Here is a 24,255-nt window from a genome sequence, read left to right as displayed (position 1 = left end):
TTCTAGAGGGATATTGTATCCCTAGATATAGACCTCAATTCATATTCCTGTCAAGAATCTGACGGCACCCCCTATGGCAGGACGTACTCCGTAGCCAGTAGATTAACCTTGGAGACGCAGTCGTTCCGCATGCAAATCAGTATAAAATGATGGCTTCCTGGAGGATCGAATCGTGTTGGCCAGTTCGACCAGTGACGGTGGAATGCTGGTGCCTAAGGAGATCGGCGTTGCTGGGAGTCGTGTCTGTACATAGTACAAATAGGAACTCTGAGCTTGAGGTAAGACTACCAGGTGGCCTGCATGAGAAATATACAGTCTCCATCTAGACCAAGCATAAGTGAGTCACCAGACGAGATTAACTGTTTGTTTTCCTCAGCCTGACGCATCCTGACGAGGAGATTTCTGCCTGAACGAGCCTCCAACATGGGTATCGGGAAGCCGCAGCGTTTCCTCTGTCGGAGTCTGATTTTGGTTGCTCCCTGTCCGCGGCGGCCCAGAACGACCAAACAACGACCGATGACTCAATTGAGTTGGTCCCTCCTCGTATCCTTGTCCCTGCGATGGTGATGTTATTTATATATTAATATTATCAACCAGTACGAAAGCGCGAACGTTGTCGAGGAGTCGCTTTGTTGACTAAGCAGTAACACTATTCCGTATTCCGTGGAATTTCCGAGTCTGGCGTGTTTGCATCTTTTGTTTGCGCTCTAGCGTCGGAGTTAATGTTGCTGACTAAGGCTGTCGGAATACCCAGTTCATTCCGACTTCGAACTCCGAGAGATATCAAACCTTAATTGAGTTCAAGGGGAAAAAGGAGAAAAAAAAGGGGGGGGAAGAAGCTGGAGATCGAAGGATGGGCGAAAGAAGACAATCAAACACAACTGAACTAGGGTCCAGTGTCGATGGTGTCGATGATGCTGATGATCGTGGAGGGGGCGCTCTCATCCCCCTAAGCCATGTACGGAGTAAGCGCTAAGGGACGGGCGTTTACTGCCGCTGCTGTGACGTGCTCGAAGGGCGCTGGCTCTCACCAACCAGCAGGCAAACAGCTTGCTAGCGCTTAAGACGAGCTGATATAAGGCGTGTGCTTCGGAATAAGACAGCTGGCTCTCTGCTCCCCTGGCTCCACCGCGTCTAATGAGGCTTACATAGTCTGCATTTGTCATGAAAGCATCCAGCAACTAACTAGTCTGACCGTCCCGCAGGCCCCCATCCACACGTAAATCTTGATTCGCGTTATTGCTGGGATGGATTTGTAACGCATACGGATGTATGACGGCGTTTTCCAGAGCCAGGCTAGACCGTGATATGCCGTATCCCGAATGACGACCGGAGTGTCGTGGGAGCATGCTTATTTTTTCTCGTTTGATACCCAGAGATGCCTGGTCTGGCGGTCTATAAGAAGGGGCTTTCCCTCCTCCTTCTTATGCCCCCTTTCTCTTCTCCATCATCACAACCACTCTTAATCAAAGACACTCAATAAATACCAGCTTCAAGATCTTCTCTACTTGACTGAACACTACTCAAAAAACCTTCTTCCTCTACTCTAATAAAACACACATTCTGAGCTCTCCAGCCAAAACAAACCCGAATCAAACAGTCACTACGACTTCACCAAACCGAATACAAGCACCGATATATAACATCAATACAACAATGTCGACCTCTGCCACCGCCTCCAACGCTTCTAGACTGTCTATCTTCTCCAGACGAAGCAGCATGGCCAAGAACTCAGACAACAAGCTCTTCTCCAGCGCCTCCTCGATGATGAGTACTTCGTCCATCTCCAGCATAGCTGCACTCAAGGCTGCTCTGCGTCGTCAAAAAGAAAACAGCTCCGAGTTGTCAAAGAAGACGACCAGAAAACAAACGACTTGCATCTCACCCACCACGACCGAAGCTGCGAGAGCCAGTTACTTTGCTCACCGGGCGTGAAATTACAGTCGCCCCTTCATCAATATCAACGACTACTACGACCATGGGTGGCCTAGGACAGATTTGGATTGGCGTTTGTCTGGGGGGTTATCAATGCTCTTTTAAGATCGATTGATCTGTTTTATTGCTTTTCTTGATGGGCTTCTTTTATTTTTCAGGGTTTCTTTTTCCTTCTCTTTTGCCCAATTTTTGATCCAGCCTGTACAACGATCAGGTGCTGGAAATTTAGATAATGGTCTTGCCTTTATTCGTCTGCTTGCATGCAAATATGTAGTTGACATCTAGTTTTAATATTAATAATAAAAAAAAAAAAGTGCTGTGTCTCAAACTTGGTCCATATATCTACATTCTCTCTCCTCCTCTCCTATAACTATATCACGATGTATAACACTCGGAAACACATGAGAGTAAGTCGTCAAGTCTGCCATTGAGCTTACGCGGACGGGTGCCAGGCAGCTAAATTATCCACCGCCAAATGGCGGTAATACAGCGTTGTTTACCATTATTACCCTGCATTACAACCTAAGGTCATGCATGTATACTCCATAAAATGCCTGCCTGCTCGGAGGATCAACCCAAATCATATGCCTACCTACAAAGTACCGCACAGCAACGATGCAGGATACAACAAATACCCATTAGTTATTCTCGTCTCCAAGTCCGTGCCTATGCCGAAGGTACTCGACGGTATTGCGGCTGCAAGGTGTTCTAGACGCCTTTGCAGCAAGGTATCGTCCACCTAGCCCGAGTATTCACCTTGTGCGACAGGAACCTTGGTACTGCTAGAATGCTGTAGCTCCGTTGAATCAATACCATGAAAAAAAAAAAAAAAAAAAAAAAAAAAAAAAAAAAAAAAAAAAAAAAAAAAAAAAAAAAAAAAAAAAAAAAGGTTCGTTCAGAAGTCATCAACCGTCTCCTACCAAGACGTTGTTCTATGTACGCTAAAATGTAAAATTACAGCCCGGATAGCAACTCCGTCATTGTGATCTTCTTCCTCACGGCGTTTGAGAAACCCTCATGGTAACTGACCCATACTTTCTTGGCCTTCTTACTTGCGTCGTAGCCGGGCCCGGCTCCCTTGCCCGACCCCGGGCCCGCGCCCAGAGAGTTGTTACCCTGTGGCTTCTCCTGGATAACTCTCCCGAAGAAGTCTCGCTTGGGCCCTATAGATCGACCGGACTTGGCCTGTTTGCTACTATCTTCATTATCATCTGCATTGTCGTTGCCATTGCCTCCTTTTGATGAGCCGGGGCCCCCGTAGTGGGGGTTCTGGGCTTCTGATTGCCGTTTGATCAAGCTCTTGCGATACTCCTGGTCAAGTGCTTGGCGAACTGCGTATCGAACGGGTGCGGATATACTGCCCGATGCTAGAGCGGTGCCTTTGACTTTGGAGAAACTGTTGAGAGAATCAAGGGACCTGAGAGTGTGGTTAGCTAATGTTACATTCGGACGGGAGGGGGGGGGGGGGGGGGGGGGAAGCAATGGATTGGTTTGTTAATGAAAGCAGGCGAAAAAAAAACATACGGTTCCATCCTGTAGATGTAGCCTCCATATCCACCGGCCTCAGTCTCAAGTTTGGTCTTCTCAAAAGTCACGCCTAGCCCATGCATTATGCCTACTGCCGCTTTAAGCAAGGCCCGCTCGCTATCCTTGCGTACGCTCGCAACAGCCCCCTTACCGCCGGAGTTCCCTATAAGCGTTGGTCTTATGTCTGGTGCCAACATGCGAGTAAGGCTCGGCACCAGCTCTGTGACAACGGTTTCAGCGGAGTGGAATGTCCGATTCAAGGGAGCAGACAGGGAAGACTGGAATTCAACCAAGATAGCGCGGTTTTGCTTCTCAGCTTCAAAAGCGGCGAAGTCTGCTCGTGGGCCAGCAAAGGGATGCTCTTCTTCCCCGTCACCATCAATGTCCATCTTTGACCCATCCTCAGACTTGTGTGACGACGCAAAGAGATGATGGAAAGCAATTGTTGCTTGGCTAAGGTAGGGGTTCAGTTCCCAATCTTGGTTTGAAAAGACCTTCGAGGATATCTGGTCATGGAAACACAGCCAGTCATATGCGGCATTTGGTTTTGAGAGAAGGGTGTCATCCTGGAAGGTCTGGGTAGGGTACGTGAGGAAACATTCAGTCACACAGCGATCATACTCTCCTGAAGCATCGATCATTTCGCTCAGCCGGCTGATCGCTGCGCGCTTACGGAGCTCTGCCACTCCGACAGGCGCTTTGCTCTGTTCTCTGGAGAACGGGTCTTGGAACCCTTGCTTGTCCTGTCGATCGTGTGGGAAGCCGGCTCCATCGAGAAACACTCGGCTGACGATTTCTTTCGCTCCACCACGGCCGAGGCCACGGGATAACCCGCTCCCTTGCTGGTTGTGAAGAATATGCCGCTCCAGCCACAGCTTCGTCAACCTGGACGAAGAGGTGAGGCCGTCATAGCGAAGTTTGTGTGCCACCCACTCTGCTTCCACCAGGATGCCTCTGATATCACCTTCGCCAGTGCCACGACTAAGGGCCTGGTTTCTGGTGCCGCTCACCCCCCAGGTGGTTTCGCATAACTTCCTGGCTCCATCAGCGTCGCATTGAATACCTTCCTTTTCGAATATGTTTTTCACGCGCTGGACCACCTGGTCAAAAGGCACACGGCGAACGTGGATGATTTCCGCAATGGAAGCTTGGCGTAAGGGTCGAAGGCTGGGGTGGTAGACATCATTGCATATCAGGATAAGCGGACGAAGGAGTCGGAAGTTATCTCCTTTCTTTTTACCCTTCCGACCCGTGCCTTGTCCGTCTGTTTTTGATCTAGAGGAGTTCCTTTGATCTAGTTGTACTAGATCGATGAGTGCTTTCATGAAGCCACCTTCACCTCCCCCACCAGAACCGCCAACGACACCGTCGACTTCATCGATGATAACACAGACAGGCTTGCCCGGTTTCCTGATAACTTTGCCATCTTCGACAATGGTAACGCCTCTAACATTCTCAGTTCCGACAGCATCTTTAATCCTTCCCGTCACCACGGTGCGGCTTCGTTCATCACTTGCATTGATTTCAAGAACCTCATATCCGACTTGTTTTGCACAGATATGAGCCAAGGTTGTCTTGCCGAGACCTGGTGGTCCAGTAAGCAGTAGGACTTTGCGATGTGCTCGTTCCTCGGCGTCATTAGAGAAGTTGTCCTTCTTCAATTTCGGCTTTGCCAGGCCCGGGAAGACTATTGGATCCCACGCCTTTAGCCAACGTAACACAGTGCGGTGTGTCCGGTCGTCGCCAATCAAGTCCTTGAAGCTCCTAGCTCGGTATTTCTCCGTCCACAGCCGGTGAGCAGGCTTTGCAGTACCCGGTACAGAGCCCTGGGCTTCAACAGAGGGGACGGCAGCCGGTGCAGATGGCTCCAACCGTTTCGCCTCGTCCATAAGCTGGTGTATATCAATCCCGTAATAACTTCGAGTTGCCTTGCCGGCAGCGGTAACTGATCTTTCTGCAATCAACTTCTCGTAGGGAACGTGGTCTTTCTTCACCCGTTGTCGTATATATTTGACCTTCCCGGAGCAGGTCTTGATCGAGACGGATGTATACTGCTCGGCTGTAACTTGTGGTCTGGTAGGGGTTTCTTGGGAGACTATAGCTTTTCGCTGCCACAAGCTGTCGGCCTCTTCAAGTCCAGCCTTTTCGTTATCCAATCTGTGCAAAGATGTATCAGGACGAGGATGACTCTGAAATATGCCATTGTCGCTCACTACCACATCATCATCGTCGTCGTCATCGTCGTCGTCCATCACAAACGGGCCGGTCTTGACGCGCTTTGGTATCTCCGTCTCGGGCCCGCCCTCGAACTTCCTCTTTGCGTGGTCGGCGGCAGACATCATGGGCAGCTCCTGCAGCAGCGGCCGGGGGGAGCAAGACAGTGCCATCGTGCGTCTCTCGTCGTCACCGTCGACGGTGGCTGTTTTCATCCCTCGCCCTGCTCGCAAAAAAGGCCATCTAAAAGTCGCGTTTCTCGTCGCGTTTAGGCGCGCGTCTGATGACTAAGCATAAGCATATCCCGGATTAGTCATCTGCTGCTGTTAGACGCGGCCTTCTTCTTGCTGTAGTTAGTATTTAGTATATATATATATATTATTCTACAGTTGTCAATAAGAGTAGTTTGTATATATTATGAAGTACTCCGTATGACAGCGGCCGACGTGCCTGTAACCTCGCTTGCCTATCGCCATGTCTGCGTCCACCAAGCAGATCCTTCCATGCCCCAGAGCCACGGCTTTGCCTTGTGCCCGGTGCGTTCGTTCAATCAGCGACAGCCTCAGAACTGGAGGCGCCTTTAAGCCGACCTGTCTATGGGTGCAAGACGTTAGTTGTTCGCGGTGCAAGAACGTGCGGAAGCTGGGGAACGGCCGTTGTATACCTGTAAGTCATAACTAAAGACCTTCAAGCTTTCTCGGCCCGGCTTGGGTTCGCGGCCCGAGTACCTCATAGTTACGGACCTTGGCAACCTGTAGTTACAGACAAATAATAACCTAGAATCTAGATCTCCACACAGTCCTACCCGCTCGCATCAGCACTACTTCAACTACGGGATAGGGCACTGGGCATGACGCAGTCAGAGAGGGAGAGTCGCGACTTTATTGCTCAGTGTAGAAAGGCCGCGAAGGAGTTTAACGCCTGCCGCATCGCAGAGGGCAAGGAACTGCATTCAGCGGCCGTCGGGGCTGCTGACTCGCTTCCGCCCCCGGCATCCTCTAAGCGGGAGGCTCAAGACGAGCACGTCGATTCTGCTCGCCCCCCCAAGAGAGTCATTTTCTGCGATGCTCTAGATATATCTGATGGGGCTGCCAACGCGATTCCTGAACGGACTTCTAGTAAATAATACCCCCATTGATCGACCATTAATAGCTTTTGGTTTTGTGAGTGTTCTAACCTCGGTGACAGCCCATCCCTGCTCCTTGAAGTGGAAAAACGTAAATGTGGCTCCCGCTGAGCCCGAAGCCGGGGAGAGAAATTCTACCCCCCAACCAGCGGCCATCTCGAGCCCTGCATCCAGCCCTGGGTCCACCACTAGCTCCAGCAGCACCGACACCAGCGACAGCAACTCGTTCGTGGCGGTGCCTGAGCCCTTTCAAAGTCATGTCACCCCCCCGGCAGCGCCGGAGCATGATGTAGCGTCCGCCAGCAAGGGGTCTCCTGTGCCCAAAAATATTAATAATAATATGGAAATGCTAATCAGCCATGCGGATGCTATGAACCGGTGCATGAGCCAGACTTATTTCAAACTGTCTGAGTTTCAAACCTGGTCCATGGAAAATACAACCGCTCTCGAGACAAGATTGACTAATCTTGAGAATAAACTAGTTGACCAGGATGCCGCCTTTCAGCGCAGCATGGCTAGCCTCGAGACTCAGCTGGCTACAGTTTGCAACCTGGAAGACCTGCTTTTTAACTCCAACGGTAAAATGGCAAAGTCCATGAAGCAACTAGCTGATCTCAATGTGAAGCTAGATGGTGTCGATGATGATTTGGAAAGGGAGCATAAGAAGTCACAGACTATCTTGGTTGATATATCTACCAAAATTGACAGCATTATCCGGGACATCAGCAACCTTCACAGCCTCGCTCACCGGCAAGGGCCAGCTCTCAGCCGAGTCGAGGCATGTAGCAATCGGGTTGAGGCGTGTAGCAATCGAGTCGAGGCGCTGGAAGAAGAAATTCTCGCTCGCTTGGGAGATGGCCTTCATGGTCATCCGAGCCTTGATTTCGAGAACACCACGGCAATCAACATCCCAAAGAAGACAGCAACATCCGAAACAATAGAACCCCCAGTAGCCCCCGAATGAGTCCGGTGGCCCAGTGGCCCCTATTGATGCATAAGTCAAAGTTAGACCATCTCAGCCCTAGATTAATACTTAATCCTTATTACCCGCTGATATAACTAAGCATCAATGTCGCGGGAATATAGTGACTAAATTTTTGATGTATACGGTATTCGGAGGACATTGATAAACCGTAGAGCCATCCCGTTTTGTTATGACTTTAGCAAAGAACCGTGGTATAGCCGTGATCTATGGCCTGCATAGGATAGATTTCGCCAAAGACAGCCACAAGTGCCGTATATGGATTACATAATAACTATAAGTCCGATACACGTGACTTACCCACGTGACCATCTGAAGGGCTTGGCGTCCTTTTTGCTTCTATCGCGATTTCACCAAAAACGCAAAAGACTTTCGCAGGCTGGAAAGACCTTGCACGACCGCATCGCATCGCATCTCTCCGCCAGGTTGGTATCGCAGCTATACAGTGACGACTTTCGAGCACACAGGGCAGCCCTATAGCCAGTGCTATCTGCTTGATAGGGATATACTCCGCCATTGCGAGGCATTTGTCGCCGTGAAGTGCCACCAGAGCCACATCGAAACTTCCCCCCAAGCTCGGGTGCATCCCCCATTGCGATGGACCAATCGACAGGAGATTCAGGAAACGAGAACAAGCCTACCGCTACCAGTATAGACGCGCAGTCGGGGGCTGACGAGACCATGGCCTCCCCTAGCCGCCCTACCGGTATGTCCTGGTTTGGCTCCGGCGTGCTGTAAAGACCTGCAAAGCAGCTCCAAAAGTCAATGGCTGACCACGCGCGTATTTCATTATAGGCTCTCAATCCGGAGGTGTTTCGCCTGAAAAGGCTACTCCAACCCAGAACCCTTCAGACAACCCGCTGGACGCCCCGCCCTCACCAAAGGGACAGAATGACGAGATGGAGGATGAAGAGATGGGTGGCACGAACGACTCCAAGGCTGATAACGATGCTGGAGACGAAGGGGATACCTCCATGCTACAGCAGCAGACTGATGGCAATGTTGATGGGCCGGCAGACCAAAGCAAGGCCGCGACAGAGGCGTCGGCGCGTTCAAATCTCATTGCGCAGACCCATGCCATCATCCTACCGAGCTATACCAGCTGGTTTGATATGAACACCATCCACCCAGTCGAGAAAAAGGCCCTTCCGGAATTCTTCAATAGCCGAAACCGCAGTAAAACGCCGGCAGTTTACAAGGATTACCGTGATTTCATGATCAATACCTACCGAGTGAACCCAGTCGAATATCTGACGGTTACAGCCTGCCGAAGGAACTTGGCCGGAGATGTTTGCGCAATTATGCGAACACACGCGTTTTTGGAACACTGGGGTTTAATCAACTATCAGGTGAGTGCGAGGACAAACCCCTACAACGTGCAAAAGGGGTACGTAGTCGTTAACATAATATGCTTAGGTTGATCCTCAGTCGCGCCCTTCAAATATTGGCCCTCCTTTCACTGGCCACTTCAGAATCACTGCAGATACCCCCCGTGGCTTACAGCCATTCCAGCCTGGCCCAAACACAATTGTCACGGCCGGAAAGCCTCACCCATCCACCGACAGAGCTGCCGCCGCAACTCCACTCTCGAAATCCGATCTCAACCTTGAAATCCGTCGCAACATCTATGACGATAAAGGAAAGGAGGTTACCCCATCTGAGAGCAAAGACAAGGAAACCAATGGTGAGGATGCAGTTACCAATGGAACCCCTGCGGAGTCAAGCACCAAGGCCATGGAAGCATCCGCAAAGGAAGGTAAAAAATCCTTGAACTGCTACGCCTGTGGGATTGATTGCACCCGAGTTCGATTCCACTACGCAAAATCAGCCCCCGTATCAACCACCACAAACCCGTCAGAACTCAAATACGATCTGTGCCCCAACTGCTACCTCCAGGGTAGAATGCCATCCTCCCACCAAGCTTCCGATTTCGTCAAGCTAGAGGATAGCCAGTATACTACCATACAGGATCGTGAGAAACCATGGTCAAACTCAGAGCTCCTTTTGCTGCTTGAGGCTCTCGAGAACTTCGATGACAACTGGCAGCAGATTTCCCGACATGTCGGTACACGAACTCCGGAAGAGTGTGTTATGAAATTCCTCCAACTTGAGATTGAAGACAAGTATCTCGAGGATCCTGTTGAGGGTACCTCTTCTATGCTGGGCTCTGCCGGTGGACGAGAGCCAGTCAGCCAGCTCGAGAATCCGGTCTTGTCTGTGGTAACTTACCTGGCACAAATGACCGAGCCTTCTGTTGCTGCTGCGGCGGCCGGCCGAACGGTTGAAGAGATGCGTCGTGATCTACAGAAACAACTTGACAAACGTACCGCATCCACGACCAAGGAGAAAGACACTGAGAAGACCGGAGAAAAAGGAAAAGAAGCAGAATCAATGAAAGCCGAGGACTCCATGGAGATCGATACTTCCAACGAAGGCCAGGAAGCGTCTGCCTCATCAACAAGCCAGGGGAAGACAGCCCAAGCCACCATTGCCTCCATCGGCCTGGCAGCTTCTGCTGCTCGTGCCGGGGCCTTAGCATCGCATGAAGAGCGAGAAATGACCCGCCTTGTAGGCGCTGCTGTCAACCTCACATTGCAGAAACTTGAGTTGAAGCTAGCACAGTTCTCGGAACTCGAGGCTGTTGTTGAAGCTGAGCGCCGAGACCTCGAGCAAGCCAGACAACAACTCTTCCTCGACCGTCTCGGACTCAAGCGGAGGATCAAGGAAGTCGAAGAAGCCTTCAAGGCTGCTAGCCTAGAAGGAAACGAAGCCGGTGCTGCCGTTGCCGCTCAAGCTCAAACAATCGGACTCGGCGAGAACTACACCTTCCAGCAGACAAGCGCAGATAATGGCGTTAATGCCGTCCAACCATACAGTGCTAGTGGAGGCCCAGACTACAAATCATATGAAATATGAGCTGCTGAGTGTGGGTTGTTGATATAGACGGAAAGTTATAGCTTTCAAGTTGATGTGTATGATTTTAATCTGCTGGCTTCCTCTGTCGCTGTATGGCAAGAGAAACATTTTGGGCGGGAGATTCAAGGATCCTTCTTTTCTTTTATTATATCTCTTCGTTGGGACGATTGTAGTCTGGGGGCGTTAGATATTGGAGTTATCCTTTTTTTTTTTACCCCTATCTCACAATGATCCTACAACTCGCTGTACTGTTTGGTTTACGTTCTTCTATCGCTCAACACATGGTGCATCTTCTATATTATATGTACAGAATTCCTAGCTGGGAGTGTTGGGTGATAGTCAAAATAGTTCTAGGTTCAAATTCCTCTAAATCGTACACTGTCCATGCAACCGTTGCTACTGTATACAGGCGAATTCAAACTCCAATTTCCATGCAACAAATAATAATAATTTATGCCCCTTGCGCCATGGTAACCGATACATCAAGTTAATCCAAAACGCCTTGCGGAATTGTCTATCCGGTTTGTTCCTCATTGCTTATTTTCTGCCGCTTGATACGGTGGTTTTCACGGATTTCTTCGTTGACAGACAGCGTTTCCGACCCAAATAGCTCCCAGTCAGCCATAGGTAATACTGCATTCCTCCATTCTTGAAGGTCTTGGATGGTCTTTCTTCTTGTCAGTGGTTTTGTCCTCCGTTTAGAGCTTGGGAATGGGCCTTCATCGCCGCTTTCCATCTCTGCTTTGATATCGGACTCGGGTTTGGGGGTTGGGTTCAATATCTGCCATAGCCGTCTCTCTTCCTCACGGCTGGTTTCTTTATCAATAGCCACAGCATATATCTCTTCCTCGTCTGATAACAACTCCTCATCCGTCCCAGAAGATGAGACATCGCCCATTGACACATCAGTCTCCGAGCCCTCAAACGAAGAAGAGGAATCTTCCACAGTGTATTTTTCTGGATTGTTCATCGGTAGTATGTTGCTGCCCTCCTCCGCCTCCTCCTCCTCCTCATGCTGGGCTTCCTCTTCATTATCCTCCTCTTGGGCTTCTTCTTGATTTTCATGTTCTCCTTGCTGTGGCTCAGGTAGTTCCAGGCTGGAAGAAGATAGTCGTTTTTCAACCTCGTCATAGGAAAGTAACGTGGTCTTGAAGCTGTTTTTGCTCACATACTCGCGGACGTCCAATGAACATCGCCTTGCTGCGTATATCCAGAATTCACGGCTATTGTGATGTACTTTCAGTGTATTCAATGCATTAAGGACATCATCTTTCCGGATAGCTCTCTCTCGGTCCCGGGCTCGTTCATCCGTGGCACGAATCCTCATGAGCGCAAAGAATATAGAAGATTGCACCAATCTTCGTGTCAAACTGAGAGCGATCTTATAGAAGTCGGTAAAGCTATCACAGGTCACCGCAGGAGTCTCCTCATGAAAACATATCCTGGTCCAATTATCCTCTATACGATGACCTCCGAAGTTCATAAAGACGTTTCTTGAAAGATTGATCCAATTTGGTATGTGGAACAATTGAGCTGTAGCTAACATATGGTGTGCACTTGGGTCGACATCGCTGATATCTTTGGTTTGAATCTTCTCTTCCAAGAATGAAGCAGCGTTACTGTCTACTAGCCACATGTCTTTATATTTTCGCTTCCCCGAGATGTTATGCGCTTGTTCTTCTTGCACGGAGAGTGCGTTGGCTGCTTTTTCCAGCGCGAGACAACACTCATCACTAATCTCGGCTGCGGCATGTATATCCGAAAAGGTTATGGCCCGAAATTTCTTTTCCGTTATATGGTGCACTCGCAGCGCCTGTTCAAGCCCCATGATATACTGCTGGACTTCTATCCGGCTTTTGGAGCCTATAAACGAGGCTATTTCAGGGATAGCGCCTTTACCCTTTCTTGCAAGGGCTGAAAAGAGCGCCAGCTTCTCCTCTGTGCTCCACCTGACTATGCCAAACTGTGAGCCATGGATGGGTGCTCCATGATTGGGCTCCTGAGCAATTTCATCTGTAGCTTGAATGAGAAGACCCCTGTAGGATGCTATGGGCAAGGCATTTGCACGCCGTAAATGGTTTTCTCTCTTGTTCCACGCCCATTTCTCAACGCGTTTCCGCTTTCGCGGCAAGAGAGGAGGGGATGATGCAAGTGTAAGACGCTGCAGCTGGTGTGAAGAGGGCCCGGCATCCGAAGAATCGTGGGTTGTCTTTCTTGGTTCATCTGTCTCGCTAGGGGACTCAGGTGCATCATCCTGGGGCTCGTAGCTGCTGCTTGACATGCTACCTATCTGCCCCCAAGATCCCGTCCAAACGTCCAGTCCCGGGTATCACACGCTGGGGAATTTTCCACAAACAAGTATGGGGAGCACATATCAATAATTCCCATGAAGGAGTCGATATGATATTTCAACCTTTCAACTGCAAAGCGTAGCTATCTATCCGCTGGTTGTTGGCGTTTGTTCTTCAGATTTTGCTTTGCTTTTTTTCTTTTATGCAAGGGCAAGCTCTGTTTGCATTGTTTGTCCTGTTTGCATGGTTAGTGAGTTAACTAGCGCTTATCAAAAAGCTTCGCGACTTCCAGCAAACATCCAAGCAAGCAACATGGAAGATGCAGAAGATATCTCGGTGCTCAAGATGGCTGGGCCTAGCAAAGTTATACTGCCGAGGATACTCTGCCGCGCAGATCGGGGCTCGTCTCTTCTCTTCAACGGCGTCGGTTCGAGCGTCTGACGGAGCTTCAATATTGAATCCCGAAATTCGTTTACGGGATTATCAGGAAGAATGTATACAGTCTGTTCTATCCCATCTGGCCGCGGGCCACAAGAGACTAGGGATATCTCTTGCTACGGGTAGCGGCAAAACTGTATGGATCAACTTGTATTAGAGATTTCAGTTAGATGCTAACTCGGTATATTTCAACAGGTGATATTTACTCAACTAATCGGCCGGGTAAATTCTCCCGACCATAAAAGAACCCAGTCGCTTATTTTGGTTCATCGAAAAGAGCTCGTTGAGCAAGCTGCAAAGCACTGCACGCGTGCTTACCCCGGCAAGACCATTGAAATTGAAATGGCAAACAGCCATGCAACTGGGACGGCGGATATAACAATTGCATCCATACGCAGCCTCCTTTCAAAAGGCCGAATTGAGAAATACAATCCAGAAAGATTCAAACTTGTGCTGGTTGATGAGGCACACCATATCGTTGCACCGAGCTATCGTGAAGCTCTAGCTCATTTCAACTTGGGTGAGGCGAATGCAGACTCTCCAGCGTTAGTTGGTGTTTCTGCGACGTTTTCGCGGTTTGATGGGCTGAAATTAGGTGCAGCTATCGATTACATCGTATACCACAAAGATTATGTTGACATGATCGGAGAGAACTGGCTTTCCGATGCCCTTTTTACGACGGTAAAATCGCATGTGGATCTCTCACGCGTCGGTGATGGTCCCAATGGAGATTTTCAGACTCATCAGCTTTCACTTGCTGTCAATACGGAGACCACCAATGATATCACCGTTTCTTCATGGCGCTCGAAGGCCGGTGAAAGAAAATCCACACTTGTGTTTTGCGTTGATATTGCCCATGTACGTGACTTGACGGCCAAGTTTCGAGAGATCGGAGTCGATGCTAGGTATATCACAGGCCAGACTCCCAAGGATGTCCGTGCCAAAGAACTAGAAGCTTTTAGGAATTACGAGTTTCCAGTTCTGGTTAACTGTGGGCTCTTCACTGAAGGAACCGATATTCCGAATATCGACTGTGTCTTGCTCGCAAGACCTACAAGATCGAAGAATCTCCTGATTCAAATGATAGGGAGAGGTCTTCGGCTACATCCAGATAAAACCAATTGCCATATCATTGATATGGTTGCTTCCTTGAATTGTGGAGTTCTCACCACACCTACCCTCCTCGGATTACATCCTGATGAAGGTTTGGACAAGATTTCTGCTAAAGATGCTAAAGAGAAAAGAGAGAACTTTGACAAAGATCCAGCCCAAGGCCAGGGAACAAAAAAGGGCCGTTCCCCAGAGGACGAAGACATTGTTGTTGGTTTCACCGACTACGATTCTGTCCACGACCTGGTGCAAGATGCCTCTGGTGAAGATCATATCCGTTCTCTCAGCGAAAATGCGTGGGTCCAAGTTAGCCCGCATCGCTACATTCTTAGCGCTCCTGCAGGGAGATTAACAATCTCTAAAGATAATTCTGGCTTGTTTTCAGTCCACCATGTTGTCAGCTTAAGCCCGTCAGGTAACTCAAAAAGCCCCTTCAGTCGTCCTCGCGAGGTGGTATCCGCGGTTGACCTTGTCCAGGCAATTCATGCTGCTGATACCCTTGCCTCCCGCATATTTGGAGGTCCAGTATACATTGCTTCATGGCAGCCGTGGAGAAAGAGGCGTGCAAGCCCCGGACAGATAGGATACCTGAGGAAACAACTTGGAAAGGAAATACCTGAGAAGATTACAAAGGGTGAAGCCGCTGATATGATCACTAAACTCAAACACGGTGCAAAGGGCCAATTCAAAGAGTTATTGTCGTCGAAGCGACGCAGCAAACGTGAACTTGAAAAGATTGCTAAATGGAAAGAAATGGCTGCTAGTGAGGAAGTGAAGATTGGTCCACTTGCTTGATCATCGGCAGTCAGTTGTCATAGAAACAGTTTATAGACCTGAGCAGAGAATTGGTTCCCCTTATCGTTTTTTGCTATACCTTTCCGATACCATTCAACTGCTTCCCAACTTCAGTGAGTTGGTTCTGTCATGCTCTCTGCTTTTCCGTGTGGGGAGACTTGCCACACAGGCTATAGGTCTATTATTGAAGGCCCTCGTGTTCACTCATTTGAAAGCAAGCGAGTTTGGTACTTACCAGTTAACTAGTGGCTTGGCTGAGGCTGAAAGAGCTGGCCGTCCCACGCAGAGCCGCAGCAAAAGATTTACACCCTGCCAGCTTTTATCCACCCGAACGTCCAGCCTCGTCGACAGCATTTTTACCTACTTTTGACGGTGTCCCCTGCCCAATTCAAAAGGATCCAGGGTGTCTAAAGCAGAATGAAAATTAAAGAATAATTCAAAGCGACAAAATAGGGAGCTAAGCGAGAAATTTCAACAAGTAGAATGGTCGAATGGTAACAGGGAGAAAACAGAATGCCTCCGACCAGCAGAGGCGTTGAGAAGGAGTGAGAGCTATTCAATCATCCCAAACCTGGATATCTTGATAGCTCTTATGCACAGAAGTCTCATTGATACCTCGCTTGAATCCTGGATGATCCCCACGAAGAACACGCTGCGTCTCGTCAAAGCAGTTTGCTGTTACTTTCACCGAGCAAAAGGGCCACAGTTTCTTCGTACACATGTCACAAAACAGCCCTTCTTCCCTGTTTCCATAGTCGGGGCCTGCGGAGGTAGGGTGTTCGCAAATAGCCCGTGCTGTGTAGCCTTTAGAAACAACCACTGCATTCTTCATATCGCACCCCAAAGGTTTCCAGTCCTTCCTCTTGAAGACCTGATTTCTCTTCACCCCATAAGTCCACGATTCGCCACCTATTCTTGGATGATTCTTGATTGCTTTTCTCAACCGTGACAAATCTTCGTCGCTGACATTCTCCCCGATTTCCGGCTTGCATGTTGTCACTCCATCAACCAATACTTGAGTGATATTTTCATATCCGGTATCCTCGTCAAACTTGGGGAATTCTTTAAAGACTGGGGGGCACTGCAGTTCATTAATGTCCTTATAGAAATGCTGCCGTGGTTTACTATCGCATACGGTTTCTTTCTTGTCCTTGAATTGAGGCAGCAGCTCTTCATGAGAAAAGTCCGGTATGTGTATCGAAAATCCCATTGGAAAGCGGCCGTCATTGCTGATCCAAATGCATGGAGACCGTTCTGATGCAGTTGTCAACTTTTTAGACGGATACCAAGCCAGGTTGCCGCACAAGAATCCAAATCCACCATTCCAGGCCCAGGTCTTGTCCATATTTTTACCCTGGTCTGCACCGGTGACGGTAACCGCTGCAATACAAATGGCATCACTGCTTGAAGCTGATATGGTGACATACTCCGGATCCTTTCTGTTGTCAGACTCGAAAGGCTCGACTGTAATATCATATCCCTGGCCGCTTTTAACCTTTCCATGCTTCTCTCCGTTCTTAAATCCAATACGTTGACCGTTGGAATCAAAAAGGGCAACATTTGGCATATCACCACCGATGGTATCAGTTTTCACTCCTTCTTTGAAAAGATCAAACTCCCCAAGAGTAACCCTGACAACGGCGACATCTTTCCGAGAAGCGGCAAACAAGTCTCCCAAGAAGGGAGCAAAAGAAAGCACACCAGTAAGTCCTATAACGAGGGCATTCATTTTTCTCTGAGTGTTGCAGGTGCTTGGCTTAAAAAATGCCGGTATTGAGGGTGAAATGTTTAGTTGATGGAGTGCTGGATACTCATCCATAGTGGTGAGATCAACTGTAGCTATATATCCTTGTTGATGCTCCCTGAAATGGTTTGTTTTCCAACCACTCTAGATGTTTACCAGTTGGTAACCTTCTGCCGTCTGCACTGTCAGCCAGCTTGGTTTCCATATTAGCGTGGATAATCACTGTACTTCTTATTAGGCCTCCTAGCTGGTATGATTTTCATCAGTTACGCAACAGAAATTCTTGCAGGAATATCAATCTTTTTGGATAACTACCAACATCTCTCAATGCAATGACAATGGGCGTCATTTGTTTGTGTGGGTTGGAATATCATATGTCAATTGCTGATTCATAAACAGATGTGCGATTCAAACACAGAACTGTATAATGTTTACTCATATTATACCCGGCTACATTGGTTTTAAAATACCAATATCATTCTTTCATGTATTGCGTCTCATATAAGTGAACGCACGTTTTACGCTGCACCATGATTGATACGACGAATGCATCTCGGTGCCAAAATGACTCGAGACACATTCAAATGCACACTGAGTAATCGAGTTTAGTGCCTGGCCCCGAATGCGCCCCAGAAGAATGCCTAAACGATTGGTAATCACATTATATATTCGCGGATCGGGAACAATTACTAACATTGCATGAAGTTTCCTGTGATTCAAGCGAGATTGATTACCCCTTGGTAATCTCTAGGTCATGCATCCCGCGGCCAGCGGGTAGCTACTGGGTGTCAAAGCCTCTCAATAAGTTGTGTGTGTCCAGTAATTACTGCAATTCACTCTATTCGGGGGCTTAAGGACTACTAGAATCGTAGACTAACGCACGTATTTGACAAAGAGTACCGGAAAAAATTGAAAGAGCTTCTCTCGCCGTGTGAACAGAGCATTGGGGAGCCTCGGCTGTTTATCCAGGGTCTGTCATTTGTATTGATGTATTGATGGGGATACATTCCTCACTTACAGGATATTTTATTTAACTTGATCTGGTGTTAGATCATATGAATGTATGAAAGGGGGAACTATGAATAAAGGGGATATAGCGTCTTGGTGCCCAGGTTGATAGTCCATCTGGAAATAGTTAATACTTACCCTGCCATTTCCAGGTCGTTGGGTTAACGTCACATAGTCCACGCCCAAGCCGTTCATAAATCAAGCAATCCGGGTCTGCCACCTGCTTATCCCCCGGATAGTCTCTGTCCTCAGCACCCAGAGATAGCAAATGTTTAAGAACCCATTCCCCTCCATGAGCCTTTGCGGCCCATATAGGATCTTCATATATATCAGTGTCATCATTATTGAGAGGAACACCAGCAGCGGCTAACAGGGAGATGATAGCCAAATTTTTACATAATATAGCCGAAAAGAGTGCTTGTAAACCCACCCCAACCAGATGGCCAGACTCTCGATAGTGTATATCTACTCCGATATGAAGGAGGTACTTTATCAGGTGAACTTGCCCTCTGGACGCAGCTGGAGATAAGGCATGCTCGAATTTCTCGCCGTGCCGGACCAATACTTTAATGACTTCCACCTGCCCTGCTCGAGCAGCGTAGATGATGGGCATATGTCCTAGGTCATCCACGTACATATCTGCTCCATCTTCTAGCAGCATATGTACCAGCCGATCATGTCCTAGCATGGCAGCAACATGAAGGGGATACCTAGGCATCATGTCCGGGTATAGCATGTGGTTGGGGTTGGCACCATGGTCCAGGAGTAGTCGCACAATTCCCTCTTGGTTGTGATAAACTGCCTCCCATAGCATAGCTTCTCGCAAATATTCATAATCACTAAGAGTTCTCCCTGTTATCTGTAGAAGTTGATCGATCAAATCCGAACGGCCTATACGAACCGCAGATAGTATGGCCCTGAAGTATTCAGATTCATCATCCGGGAGTCGGAGCTCTGGCTTCAAAAGTAGAGACACAATCTTCTTATTTCCGCCAAGCACAGCGGCGGCTAAGGCACTTCCTCCTGGACACTTATACTCAAATTTTCTTAACCCAATGTGAAAAGGGTAACTAGGAACGATATCACGTCGTTTTGCAACCCAATGCGGATTGGCACCCTGATCAAGAAGATACTGCATAATGTCATAGTATCCCCAAATAGAGGCAAGACCTAATGGCTGGCCAAAGAAGTAATTCACCGTATTGATGTCCACTGAAGAGGCCATGGATTTGACGAGAGATAGATTCCCAAGCACAATAGCTCCACAAAAGATAGTGTGTCCTCGGTCCATAGTGGCGGGTATCAATGTGCGATCAACGGAGAGATGACCGATTCTAGATTCTTCCCAAGGAAGGCTGTGCGCTTGCTGAACGAAAAATTTTTCGAATTCCTCGTATAAGCCGAAAACACCGACGGGATACGCAGCAATAGCTGTACTGATCTTTAGATGTTGCTCGGGCCTGTGTTGTTCTGTACACCCAGTTAATTTGTCCAATTCTCGATTAACCGTTGCAATCACATGAAGGGCAACAATTCTGGTCGCTGCCTTTGAGCGTGACTTTGTTAAGAGAATTCTCCCCAGAAGTGGTGAAGTTATGAGGTGCAGCAGAGAAACCCTCGGATCGAAAACATTGATAATCTGTCGATCACAAAGGGCAAACAAAATGGCCCTGTTGAAATGGCCTAATTAATGGTTTTTTAGAATCTCTTCCAGCAGCAGACGCCATGAAATTGCGCTGTTATTTTTAAACGGATACCTATGGGTATGAGAAAGGGGAGGGACATACTGTCAACTAATCTGAGTCGTACTGCCTTCACAAACCCGACCTCGAGCACTAGGTCCTCAATGATCAGAGTAAATATCTCCTTTGGAAACCCATATAGGTCCATGGCCGGTTAGCCGACTGTCTTCCTGTGTGTTCTAGCTTGGTCTCCTCGATCCAAAGATTCGTGACGTCGACAACGCAGAAATGGGTGGTATGTCCTGGAGTTGACTGGGTATAGTCTGGGGTAAAACTGTGATTCCTGCCATTATTTAGTTGGATATTTGATTGTCTGGCTCAAATGAAACAAGTACAGGAAGACACCACCTGCATGAACAGGGGTTGTGGTTATATTATTAGGTATCAGCCTCCAGGGGGCCAAAATGTCGGGGGCCGAAGTTGTTAGTGACGGGAAATGTTGTAGCTTAGTAATCCTGAGTAAGAAAGTTAGCGGGACAATTTGATTGGCTGAAGGATTATATAAACGCACCTTACTAATCAGGAGGTGTGCCTGATCCAACACGAGCTGGTAACTGTTGGAACATGGACAAAAAGGCCTACTGTAGTTACTAGGCCAGAAATCATTGGCCATCCCACATAGTATATCGGCGTGGAGCCCGCCAACGATTTCCGGCAAGGGACCGTATCCGGTCCACGTTCTTGTAGACAGCGCGAGTCTAAGAAAAGTGGATGATTAATCCTAACAGTTAACCTTAAATAGGTAATCGAACAATCAAAGGGGGTGACGGATAATTACACACCCCCTTGATGACAACGAAAACAGACAACTGCTTGTCATCGACGTACATTGCTGAGGCCTTGCTGGCTTTCAACAAGCCGACGACTACAGCCTTCTTATATTCCCAGTCATGGATTTTCTGTCAAACGCTGATACATCAGTCATATTTGGAGGCAGACGCAAATTCTGTCAGCCAAAGCACGCGAATTACGAAACATCCAACATGTTTGTCATCGTACATTTTTTCTGGATGAACCAGGACCTGACTATGTTGGGAAGCTGAGATATCTTTTGTAGCCAAAAATGGCTATAAAATGCTGTCGGATGGCCTTGCTCCATGGAACGCCTGTATTGCAAAGCAAGGGACTTCCTATTTAGCATTGTCTTCTACATAACATTGGCGACATAGTCGTTCATACCCATACTACATATAACAAGAATAATAATTAAAGAAGTTCATCTTCTTACCCCAAGATGTGGCTCTTTGCGCCCGACAAGCTGGTGTTGGCCAGTGCCATTCTAGGGCTACCATTTTTAGCAGCAGGGCGTGCTGTGGTTGATCCCTCTGGCCTTAATGTCCTGTGTGATAATGGTCATTGCCCTAGTATGTAGCTTCAAGATGCACTTGCGGGCCGGGAGAAATCGGTAGCTAACGAATCCTTTCAGAGAGTATTCTACCTCGTGGACCACCAATCTTCCATATTCCCAAGCCTGGTCCAAAGCCAGGTGCGAAAGCAGGTGGAAATTCTGGTAGTAAACCAGGAGGAAAGCCGGGTAATAAGGGCCCTGGCTCTGGAGGCAATGATATTGAGCCACTTGGAGCCGGCAAGGGTTTAGGAGAAGCCCATGCTTTGGGGTTTTACAAAGACAAAGCCACTGAAAGACTTGACAAGCTCCGGGGAGCAATTGACAGCAATGAGCCTGATACTATTGTTGTGAAGAAGGTAGAAGATGTCCAGCCCCAAAAGGCTTTTTTTGATATCTTCTCTGCGGAGGGGTATGTCCCGTCTCTTTCCTACGAAAAGAAAGGGAAATACTTTAAAGAGCTCGTTCACCTACTGAAAAAAGAAGATACTGGGTTTGACTATACGGAGTACACTCCCTTAGTAGAATACACTATTCGATCGAAGAATCAAGGAAGCGTGATTAACGATGCTGCGTTTAGCAGAGATGGCGAATTCATAATTGCGAGTTCAGCTTTCAAGGAAAACATCCCATACCCAAAGGGTGATCCTAAAAGGGTCCCCAATAATGAGATCACCTGGCAATGCTTTGAGAAGGCTACGAAAAATCCTAAGAACCTCAAAGGCTTGATATTAAGGGACATCCAGGCCAAGGGAACGTGGAAAATTCTACACCACGCTTATGAAAAAATGGGTTTCCCCCTCGACAAGAAAGCCGTATGGAAGCCTGATCCAAAAGACCCCGTGATGGATGACCTGTTTAAAACAATCGTGGGGAGCGATAATATTTCTGGAAAACTTCTTATCCTCCAAAACCACCACCAAGCCCTAGGAAACAAGGAAGTTACCAAGGTCATCACCTGGACCAAAAAGGTTGAAGGGTCCAACAGCAAACTTACGATGTTCGTTGGCCTCTCGGATAAAAAGTAAAAGGTCATCGATGTGAGGTAGAAAGGTTTACGGAACGCCTACGTGGCTATGCTTTTGCGCAATCTTCTGGCCCTTACATATCGGAGCGAAGCTGGCTTTGCTCTATTTTGGAGGTGCTTTTATATCAGTTCATCATTCTTTGAAGAGCCCCAATGTCTCGTCTCTAGTCATATACTGCAATAATTATGTTCCTTCTTTCTTGACAGGATTGGCTTAAATATATATATATATAGCCAGCTATCAAACTGCACTCAATGGAATACGTCCAAAGTTTCGGATACCACTCAAGTAGCTGCTAGGCACTTGAATGATAGATAAATAAAACCGGTATTGTCTAGGCATGTTAAATGACTTAGTCGCAATGACCCAACACAACTCTATCTCTATACGTCACGGACATTAGAATGCGAAAACGCCATCATTTTCTGACTTTCCAGAAGCAGAAAAGACTCAAACCGTAATCCCCTATCTGCAAAGCTATCAGTTATAACAGCATTAAATACATTTGCCCAGCTTGCCCAGAGTTCTCGCCAATAACACGCCTCGGCAGCCTTGGTGAGATAGCGTTCTCTGAACGTCTTAACATTGTTATTTGCAATTCGTTCTGCGAGGTCTTGGTTTGACAGTAGATGCTCCATTTTTGCAGGTAGATCTGAGAAATCACGCTCTACCTCAACGAAGTTCTGGTACGGCCCGGTGGATTGAAGGAGGTAATGGTGGTGTTGGATGAATTGGAGCTTATGCGCTATGACAACAGAGCGGCATGCTTGTCGATATTTCAGGGAGGAGGAATACGCTCGGCCTATGTACAGTTAGCTGGGGTTAATGGCGAGCCGTTTAAAAAAATAAAAAAATAAAAAAATAAAAATAAAAATAAAAATAAAAATAAAAATAAAAATAAAAATAAAAATAAAAATAAAAATAAAAATAAAAATAAAAATAAAAAATTGCGAGTTAACATACCCTCAACATGGGCAATGAACTTATACTTGCAATGGTCATCCATGCTAATGAAGTTCTGCTTTTCGCTCCATACGATCTCCTTGACGTCACCCCAGCTCGTATCCCGGGCGATATCAAGTAAGTTCCGCCTTAGCTTCGGTGCAAAGCTCAACTTGCCCCTCCAAACAAGCTTGTTCTCCTTCGATGACCAAGGAACAGTAACCTCTTGTCGCTGTATCCGGTCGACCACCTGGTTATAAGGGCCGATGGCATTTGCTGCATTATCCCATGCCCAAAACCCAAAATCGGGTATCAACCATATTGACTCTTCGGACGCCTTCCTGGACAAGGCCCAAATAGGATGTCCTGACCCAGAAATATCGTCGATCCTGTCTTCAATGGAGAATACAAACTCGATGCTGGGCTGTGTTCTGTTTCCTGCTGTAGCTGACAAGGCATGATGCATGGAACTTAGGACAGCTAGTATCTTCTTCCTGTGGTCTTCTTGTGCTGCTTTTGTGGCGACTATATAAAGCTCACCCCGGTGTATTATGGCTCGGGCCATGCCATTTTTGAGTTCGATTTTGTCTAGATGTTCGGCGGATATGCCGAACTGAGAATCCCAAAATGCTGCTGCCCGATATGGGTCTTCAAAGAGCCCTGGGAATGCAGTTTTGCATTGCAAGGGGCTTAGGTTCACATTTGCTTTATCCCGATCGAATTCAAAGTTCCAGTCTGCTGACGGGACTGGCGCTGGGCTAGATGGTTGCTTCTTGGGCAATGTTGCTAGTGATTCCGAGCAATTGAACGTCGTTGATGTTTGGCATGTACAATGGCCTGCCGGAATAATATGTGTGAGCAGCGGATGCACATTATCTCTGTCTGAATTCATCCCAAACCAAAGCGAGCAAACCATGAAAAAAAGAACTCCAGCAATGCATGATAAATAAAGGCCGTTTTTAAAGCGGCCGCTGCGGGCTGCGGCCAGTAGTACACGCGACACACTCATCTTTCGATTATTATTCCTCTCCCTCCCCTTCTCCGCTACAGAGAAGAGAGTAAAAGGAGCAGATGGGAGTGCACTGTGGTGTTGTTTATACGTCTGAACGCCA

At 47.8% G+C, this 24,255-nt stretch overlaps 10 protein-coding genes across 10 annotated transcripts; 5 read left to right on the top strand and 5 right to left on the bottom strand.

Annotated features, from left to right (window-relative positions):
• Positions 1-1,656: 1,656 nt before the first annotated feature.
• ARB_04743 (uncharacterized protein) lies at positions 1,657-1,935 on the top strand (the record flags this gene model as incomplete). Its single annotated transcript, XM_003016408.1, has 1 exon — positions 1,657-1,935. The coding sequence occupies one exon, from the start codon at positions 1,657-1,659 to the stop codon at positions 1,933-1,935; it is 279 nt and encodes a 92-aa protein (XP_003016454.1).
• A 954-nt stretch (positions 1,936-2,889) lies between these two features.
• Positions 2,890-5,891, bottom strand: ARB_04742 (uncharacterized protein; the record flags this gene model as incomplete). Its single annotated transcript, XM_003016407.1, has 2 exons — positions 2,890-3,352; positions 3,460-5,891. 2 exons carry the CDS (start codon positions 5,889-5,891, stop codon positions 2,890-2,892), a joined length of 2,895 nt encoding a protein of 964 aa, XP_003016453.1.
• A 635-nt stretch (positions 5,892-6,526) lies between these two features.
• ARB_04741 (uncharacterized protein) lies at positions 6,527-7,766 on the top strand (the record flags this gene model as incomplete). The annotated part of the gene is made up of 2 exons (XM_003016406.1): positions 6,527-6,794; positions 6,829-7,766. The coding sequence occupies 2 exons, from the start codon at positions 6,527-6,529 to the stop codon at positions 7,764-7,766; spliced, it is 1,206 nt and encodes a 401-aa protein (XP_003016452.1).
• A 615-nt stretch (positions 7,767-8,381) lies between these two features.
• Positions 8,382-10,700, top strand: ARB_04740 (uncharacterized protein; the record flags this gene model as incomplete). The annotated part of the gene is made up of 3 exons (XM_003016405.1): positions 8,382-8,490; positions 8,580-9,133; positions 9,201-10,700. 3 exons carry the CDS (start codon positions 8,382-8,384, stop codon positions 10,698-10,700), a joined length of 2,163 nt encoding a protein of 720 aa, XP_003016451.1.
• Positions 10,701-11,214: 514 nt separating this feature from the next.
• On the bottom strand, positions 11,215-12,981 carry ARB_04739 (uncharacterized protein; the record flags this gene model as incomplete). The annotated part of the gene is made up of 1 exon (XM_003016404.1): positions 11,215-12,981. The coding sequence occupies one exon, from the start codon at positions 12,979-12,981 to the stop codon at positions 11,215-11,217; it is 1,767 nt and encodes a 588-aa protein (XP_003016450.1).
• Positions 12,982-13,310: 329 nt separating this feature from the next.
• ARB_04738 (uncharacterized protein) lies at positions 13,311-15,334 on the top strand (the record flags this gene model as incomplete). The annotated part of the gene is made up of 2 exons (XM_003016403.1): positions 13,311-13,565; positions 13,682-15,334. 2 exons carry the CDS (start codon positions 13,311-13,313, stop codon positions 15,332-15,334), a joined length of 1,908 nt encoding a protein of 635 aa, XP_003016449.1.
• A 556-nt stretch (positions 15,335-15,890) lies between these two features.
• Positions 15,891-17,153, bottom strand: ARB_04737 (uncharacterized protein; the record flags this gene model as incomplete). Its single annotated transcript, XM_003016402.1, has 1 exon — positions 15,891-17,153. One exon carries the CDS (start codon positions 17,151-17,153, stop codon positions 15,891-15,893), a length of 1,263 nt encoding a protein of 420 aa, XP_003016448.1.
• A 1,060-nt stretch (positions 17,154-18,213) lies between these two features.
• Positions 18,214-19,976, bottom strand: ARB_04736 (F-box domain and ankyrin repeat protein; the record flags this gene model as incomplete). The annotated part of the gene is made up of 2 exons (XM_003016401.1): positions 18,214-19,769; positions 19,874-19,976. The coding sequence occupies 2 exons, from the start codon at positions 19,974-19,976 to the stop codon at positions 18,214-18,216; spliced, it is 1,659 nt and encodes a 552-aa protein (XP_003016447.1).
• Positions 19,977-21,062: 1,086 nt separating this feature from the next.
• On the top strand, positions 21,063-22,201 carry ARB_04735 (uncharacterized protein; the record flags this gene model as incomplete). The annotated part of the gene is made up of 2 exons (XM_003016400.1): positions 21,063-21,192; positions 21,255-22,201. The coding sequence occupies 2 exons, from the start codon at positions 21,063-21,065 to the stop codon at positions 22,199-22,201; spliced, it is 1,077 nt and encodes a 358-aa protein (XP_003016446.1).
• Positions 22,202-22,584: 383 nt separating this feature from the next.
• On the bottom strand, positions 22,585-24,035 carry ARB_04734 (DUF821 domain protein; the record flags this gene model as incomplete). The annotated part of the gene is made up of 2 exons (XM_003016399.1): positions 22,585-23,003; positions 23,165-24,035. The coding sequence occupies 2 exons, from the start codon at positions 24,033-24,035 to the stop codon at positions 22,585-22,587; spliced, it is 1,290 nt and encodes a 429-aa protein (XP_003016445.1).
• Between the last annotated feature and the right edge of the window lie 220 nt (positions 24,036-24,255).

Source organism: Trichophyton benhamiae (genome assembly GCF_000151125.1).
Source record: "Trichophyton benhamiae CBS 112371 chromosome Unknown contig01989.5, whole genome shotgun sequence".
In the NCBI taxonomy this organism is placed as follows: Eukaryota; Fungi; Ascomycota; class Eurotiomycetes; order Onygenales; family Arthrodermataceae; genus Trichophyton; species Trichophyton benhamiae.
The sequence above is the reverse complement of the archived record's forward strand: the minus strand, read 5'-3'. Positions and strand labels throughout refer to the sequence as shown.